Here is a 7,297-nt window from a genome sequence, read left to right on the forward strand (position 1 = left end):
AAAAAAAAAAAAAAAAAAAAAAAAAGGAAGGGCCCAGATCCCTATAGACCGTGGGGCCAGAAGGTGGCGGAGGCTGAGCCGGGCAGGCTGTGGGGCAGCACGAAGTAAGGATGCGTATACAGCACGCCGAGTGACACGGCCAAAGAGGGTCCCCTCGCTTGAGGGGACAGACCGGCCCGAGACTGAAGCGCTCTGTGTCACGACCCTGGCCTTGGCGCACAGCCTCACCTTTCGTGGGGACGCCAATCCAGTTGAGGTAGCGAGTCAGCTTCTTTGAGATGTACGTCTTGCCCCGGGCCGGGAGCCCCACCATCACGATCACGGTGGGGGAGTTGGTCAGCTTCGGCCCACAGGCTGCGGAGAGAACACAGTCCGCTGTGAGCCACGACGCTGTGCGCGTCCATGCGCCAGAGCCAGTGCCCCGCCACGGACCTTCGAGAATTCTGCAGAAACCCCGTTTTCGTGCCCACCGCAGAGCCCTGGGCGCTTTGCAGTCCGGCAACACCTCGACCCTCTGTTGGCCAGAGCCCCACCCGCCCCCAGTCTCCGTTTTGCTTTCAGGCCACGCGGGACAGGGGGACTGTCCCAACCCCAAATTCCCAACCGGATTCCTGAGGGCCCCGAGCCCAGCCAGGAGCCCCGCTACTAACCCCGGAGCAGGAAGGGATTCCCCAACACCGGCAGGGGCGAGGTTAACAGTGGGAGAAACATTTCAAGAATAAGACACCAGGGAGAGAGGTTTTCACTGGATTTTAAGAAAGCAGCCCAGAGGCGCCTGGGTGGCTCACTCGGGTAAGCATCCAACCGGCTCAGGTCGTGATCTCACGGTCTGTGGGTTCGAGCCCCGCGTCGGGCTCTGTGCTGACGGCTCAGAGCCTGGAGCTGCTTCGGATTCTGTGTCTCCCTCTCTCTGTGATCCTTCCACTGATCACACTGTCTCTCTCTCAGAAATAAAACATTTAAAAATTTTTTAAAAAGAGAAGAAAGCAGCCCAAAGAGCCCTGTACTGGAAACTTAAGGTGCCGTATTTCCTTGGCTGGTGCCTTGCATTTGAGACTCTAAGGTGACTCCAGCATCCTGGTGACAAGAGTGACGCACGAGCCTGGCCACCTGCCCTTCCCAGCCCAGCGGCACTGCCTGGAGCTCACTGGCCACCACAGCCAACCTCGCTCTCTCCGGGTCAGCTACGTGCCACCGCTCCCGGGCAGCGGCCACACGGCGAGCCAAAGCTACTGTGACCACACCGCAGATCTAGGCAGATGCCAGACGTAGACAGGGCTCCGTCTCTCTCTAAGCCAGGAAGTGCCACGTGGGGACGGAAGGAGAGCCCCCAGGCCACAGACAGGCACAGGCGTGATAGAGGACACCCTCCCTAGGCTGGACGCCCCCCGCACGGCCCAGACTCGGCCTCTGGCCCAGCGGAGATCACAGGTCCAAACACCACCATGTGATTCTGACCTGTGGGCTGGGGGCAGGGAGGAAGCAGACAGAACGCCGAGGGGCTGTTTCCTCCTCCTCTAGACCATCAGTGAGCTGCTCCAGGCAGAGCGAGGAGGAAGAAGAAAGGCCTTCAGGAGGCCAGGAGCCACGTAGGAGCCACAGAAGCCCGTGGCTGGGACTCTCCGGCCCCCAGTGCTGGGAATGAACGCGTTCCCGGCAGACAGGCGTTTCCCTGCCCGGTGTGAGCACACAAAAGCACCAGTGGGTTTTCGTGAGTCCCAAGAAAAGTGATGGCCTTCCGGAAAACCAGGGGGGAACGTAAGACACGCCCTACTATGTGCACCATGTCAGCTGCCAGGGGACACACGAGAGGTCTCCTCACTCACACGCCGGGATCACTGACCCCTGATCCTTCCCTCACGCCACGGGCTGGCCCCTGGTCTTACCCAACGTCCCCACACACCACTGCCCCCGAGAGCATCCAAACGTGCGGGGACAGATGGACCCGCTCCCTCCCTCCCACCCCTCAGCTGTGCACATGCACGGAAAACTTTCGAAGGACTCATGCCAAGTAAGCGGAGGCAGAGGTTGGCCGGTTGATCAAAACAGTTCTACTATCACGTAACCGTATGCGCAAATCTCCTCTGGCAGGAGATGCTTCGAGCGGAAGCGCCCATGAAGGCTCGGCAGAGTAAACAGCGTACGCCAAAACTTCAAGTTGAATCGCAAACCCAAATAAATCATCAGTGTCTTCTTTGGCAAAGCGAAAGCCGTCCCCCCCTTCCTCTGGCTCCCTGCACAAGATTCGGCGGAACTGCCCACGACGCTGTGGCTGTCATTCCACCCTGGCGCTCCTGGGTCTCGAACAGCAGGGAAGACTCCGGCTAAGCCACCCACATCCCTCCGTGTCCTTCGTGTAAACTCACAGGCTATCTCGAGTGCCTTCATCCTATAAGCACCTGCCCCTGCCTCAGTTCCCCTCAGACCCTCAGTCTCTTCTTCTCTGCGGACCTTGTTAACTCACGGAAGAAGAGTGCCTCCTTCTACCTCTCACACCATCTTCCTCTTCCCCCAGCAAGCACAGGGATCAGGGGAGGGAAGTATGGAGTTAAACAAACTCTTCTAAAACCTCTTGGGTGTTTCATTTCATCTTTCACAAACATTTAGTATTTTAACTTTTATGGACCCCCTCCCTCAAACAGTTTTTACACTCAGATGCATTTAGATGTGAAACTTAGATGTCACCGTAAGCATGTTTAAGGGATACACACACGCTCGCTATGTTGAAGGGCTAGAGAAGCGACTGTAAAGATCGCTGGGTTAAGGGACTGTAAACATCTTGGCTGCAGTCTGGGGTGGGGCGGGGAGGGGTGGAGCTCAAGCCTAACGTGTCATCCAAGGCTGAGGCTGTCACTTGAGTAAAAGATCACAGAAAGCCACCAAGTTCTGGGAAGTCACCCTCGAGTCTATGTCATTCCATCTACCCCTTCGCTCAGCAGACACATGCGCCAGGTGCCCCGTGGGCACAGGGCATTAGGTGGACACAGTCCTGTGCTGAGAAGCGTCCGGTCTGGGGTGGGGAAGAGACACGGTGCCAGCAAAGTCGCTTCGCAGCGCGATAAACACCGTGATGAAAGCAGAGGGGCTGATGCTGGTGCCAGGGGTCCCCGGGGGGCCGTCCGAATCGGGAAGCCAGAGTGCGCATCGCTGAGCAGCCCGAGCCCAGCCCTGCGCGCCCACAGCCAGCCCCACCGGGATCAGCACGTAACGCACACCGGCCACGTGTGCGTTCCCTGTGGGCAAGTGGACACAGGAAAGCAGACGACCACCAGGCGGCCAAGCTGGCGAGGGCGGTGAGCGCAGCGTCCGGCGACCGGAGTGGCCAGCCCTGGACCAGCCGGGGCGAAACCCCTCGTGTCCTGAACACAGCAGGCTGGACTCCAGGGTTCCCATTCCGGCCCCAGGCCCCAGATGAAGTGACTCACGTCCCTGACAACGTGTCACGCACTGACACAGGCAGGGGCTCCACAGCTCGCCCCCCACACTGCCACCCACACCCCACGCTCAGGAAGCAAAATACACAGTTAGAAGCCGCTCCATCGCTCCCACACCTCCCGCAGGCTTTCTTTTATCCACAGGCACTCGAAAATGGCAACTTCCAAAGATGCCACGTCACTGGCATTCTTTTCGGGAAGGAGGTAATCACGCTTCGATGATACGTTCCAGGGAAACAAATGAAAGGGCCGTGGAGGACAGACAGACGGACGGACAGACGGCTGCAGGTGCAGACGGGGCACGCCCCCGTTTGCAAGGGCCAACCCAGTACCGCACAGAAAGACCTGCTGTGACCCCACGTTACCCTGGGCCACCCGGGGGGGTGCTCTCCGGGAAACGGGCTTCACGTACTTGGCCCCAGGATGACAGAATGCGGGCCCAGAAAGTTCTTCGGTCCCACTGCTGGGTACCATACTCCTTCACCAGCTCGCATGCACACTTTAACGCACGCCTAACTAACCTGTGTCCAACGAACAGCCCTCCTGACCGACGTGGTCTCTGTCAGCAACGGGGAGGAAATGGGCATTTTAGAGACGTCGGACAGCCTTGAGGGGCGGGTGACAGCACAGCGGCGGAGAGAGCGGAGCTGGGAGTCAAAGAAATCGTGTTGGAAGTGGCCGGGCCCCGCCCCTTCCTCGGACCTTGGCCCAGTTATTGATCTCTCAGCGTCTTAGCTGCCTTGCCTGTGAAGTGGAGATGCTCCAAAAGGTTCTTCGGAGGATTAACGACCGTGGGGCGCGTGTGAGCTGCTTCTTGCAACAGCCCCGTCGGGCTCAGCCCGTTCCATCACTCCAGACGTGAGGGGACGGAGAGCCACAGGCAAAGCCGGGGCCCACTGCACACGTCGTGAGCGCGGAACTGGAGCTCAGCTGGGTCTCTCTCACCTGCAATTCTTCAAGTGCCCTTTCCTAAACCGAACTCCTGCTTCTCCACCAGTGGCAGAATCGAAAACGCTTCTAAAAAATTCAGGATCGCCGGGCCACGCCTCCAGGACGTCTAACAACCTGGCTTGGGCTACCAATAGGGATTTTTCTGGGTTTTTTTCCCCCAAGTTTCCCCCAAATGATTGCAAAGTACAGTGAAGTCTGAGAATCACTGCTGTAAAGTGCAGTGGCCTGCCAAGGGTAAGGTAGAGATTTCTCCAGAACGTCCCCCTTACCTCCTTTAAGTTGGAATACCATCAGTGGGTCTGAGCCCCTACCGAGATGAAAGTCTATCCGTAGGCAGTATGGAATGTATCAGACTGTAAAAACCAGTCCCCAGTGGATAAGTAACTGGCCCAAATAAGTAAGGACTTCCACCCAGGGGCCCCCACTTTTAGTGATGGTGAACAAACAGCATAGGGAGCCAGGCAATCCTGACCCTCCCTGTTGATTACTTCCCTGTCAGTAAGTCCTATTACCAATCTGCATTTGAAGGAAATGGCAGGTTTTGTAAGAAGCACTTACCACCAAGTGCATGTAGCAACAGGACACACAACTGATGTGCTTTAGCACCAGAAAGATCGTCAAGCCAGGCAGCCCAGAGCCTTCCACTGGTTTCTCTACTGTCCTCTGCACATGAACGGTAATGCTCACCGCGCCGTCTTTTAATGAATAAACCTCAGGGGAGTCTGCTGTCGACTCTCAACTAAGACACTGCTTAGAAAGACGGTAACAGGTTTAGAAGGAAGAACGTCCAAGTTTCCCAGTACCATTAGAGATGGTGGCAAGGGAAGGGAATCAGGAAAGATGCAACAAGAAATACCCTCTTTTCCCCTTCTGATGAGGGACAAATGTGACTGTATAAACCGAGAAAGACGGCACAACCTGAAATAAGGTCATGTAATAAATACCCAGGGTGCAGGCATTTTTATAAGGAAGAATGTGTCCAAGACCACACCCCAGAGCCACACACGGGGATTCCTGCAGTGGGCAGGGACGAGAGACTAAGAGACTTAATCCATCCACTTTAGCACCCCCCCCCCATGCACACACCAGGGATATTAGGCAAATCTCTAATCTGCGTGTGAGACGTGCAAACTGATGGAGGCTAATGGATGGGTCCCCGGAGCCTGGAAGAAGGAAGCATCAAGGCACGCTTGCGTGTCTCCGACTCACACGACAGATTGGACGCCAGCCAATCTCAGTGCCGTCCACACCCAACCCTGAGCCCCCACCCTGAACCTCGGGGGACCACTCAGCGTGTGCCCATGTGAGCACCTACAAACCTACACACCATAGCTACAGAAACACGTACTTCCGTAGAGAGAGAACCAAACTAGATTTGTGTGACCCATTACAGCCTACAAAGTGCTCCACAGATACTGGTTTTATTCAAAAGTCAAAAAGGGCGGGGTCGTGTCTGTGTCGTGTGGTGGCCCCATCGCCCTCACGACCGAAGGCACTGCATTCCCACGACCAGTNGTCACGGTGGCCAGCCCCAGGGGAGCGAGCTGTTTCAGAGTGGATCTGAGGGGGCTGGGAGCCAGAAACGGACTGCAAAGCGCCTGCCCCGGGGCCACCTTGCAAAGAAACCAGCCCTCGCTCAGGCTACGGTGGCCCCCAGAACCCTCAGGTCCAGCACAGGGGGGCCAGGTGGTGGAGGAGCGGCCCCCAGTGTCCGCCTCGGTCACCAGGATGAGCCAGGAGCCGGCTCTCCCCGCCTCCTGTTGGGGGAGGGGGGGCGGGGGAGGGGTGGTGATTCAGACCTGGGCAAAGCCTGAGGCGGCAAGCTGTCACCACGGCCTCGGTGACCATCCCCTGGGAAACGTGGCAGCAGAGAGGCCAGCAGGCTGCCCTGCGCTCCTGGAAGCCACCTTCAGGACTGGCCCCCGGGATCCCGTGTTTACCTCTCTGCAACCTGACGCTGCCTGAAGCAGAACACCCCGCTCCACTGCCCCTGTCCACCTGGCAGGTCCGGGGGGGGGGGGCAACCTCGAGAGTGGGTGTCACCCTCCAACCACGGGGACCACCCTTTCAGTAGGTGGCTGCCTGCGTTGCGAGGGACGGGGCCCAAGGTAAAAGGCAAAGCTTTGCAAAGCATTTGCAGCCGATGACAGAGCAGGAAGGTGAACTGCCAGCAAATTCCAAGCACGGGGGAGTGTGTGAGTGTGAGCGTGCGCGCGCGTGAACCGCTGCCAAGTGTGCGGTCACGGACCCCGGAGCCTCCCCGGACCCGGGAGCGCAGGCTTCGTTCCGGGGGGCTCTCGGGCCGCCGGGCGCCCAGGGGGCGGGGGGGGCAGTAAATACACCGAAGGAAAAGGAGAGAGCAGAGCGAGGGGACAGGGAGGGAAAGACGGGGCGGAGAGAAGGAGACGGCGAAGCGGAGAGTAAAACGACACGGGAGCCGTAACTACAGACGAGAGAGAGAAGCGTGGAAAGCGGGAGACAGATCGAGGTGCGGAGGAGGGGGAGGCAGAGCGCAGGGGAGGTAGCGAAGGGCAGAGACCGGAGGGGGGGGGNAGCCCGGCCCCCGCGCGAATCTGCACTCACATCTGGGCAGCGAGGGGCGGTGGTCGACGGGGATCCAGATCTTCTGCACCCGGCTCTGTGTCAGCTCCAGGGGCATCTTCACGGCCTGGACTCGGCGGGCCCCCCGCNGCTGGGAGGAAAGCAGCGGCGCCGTCCAGTGCGGTCCCTGGGTCCCCGTAGCCGAGTCACTTTGGATGCTGGTTAAAGTGCGTCCTACTGGCCCGGCCCCTCTGGGAGTGGGACCCCAAAACTCTACATTCTTAACACGCACCCCAGATCAGGCACAGTCAAGTGGATGACCCAGGCTTAGGACCACAGGTTGGAGAGAGGTTAGAGGCTTCTGGGGTGCG

The 7,297-nt window shown here is 58.6% G+C and overlaps 1 protein-coding gene across 1 annotated transcript in view; it reads right to left on the reverse strand.

Moving 5' to 3' along the window:
• PFKFB3 (6-phosphofructo-2-kinase/fructose-2,6-biphosphatase 3) overlaps positions 1–7,062 on the reverse strand; it is a 31,981-nt gene extending 24,919 nt beyond the window's left edge. The window contains exons 1-2 of the mRNA XM_077758539.1: positions 6,969–7,062; positions 229–354 (exon numbers count right to left, since the gene is read on the reverse strand). Of these exons, the coding sequence (XP_077614665.1) occupies positions 229–354; positions 6,969–7,044 (202 nt within the window). The 5' untranslated portion in view covers positions 7,045–7,062. The remainder of the gene's footprint in view (positions 1–228; positions 355–6,968) is intronic.
• Between the last annotated feature and the right edge of the window lie 235 nt (positions 7,063–7,297).

Source organism: Crocuta crocuta, unplaced genomic scaffold (assembly GCF_008692635.1).
Source record: "Crocuta crocuta isolate KB4526 unplaced genomic scaffold, BGI_CrCroc_1.0 scaffold32, whole genome shotgun sequence".
Taxonomy (NCBI): domain Eukaryota; kingdom Metazoa; phylum Chordata; class Mammalia; order Carnivora; family Hyaenidae; genus Crocuta; species Crocuta crocuta.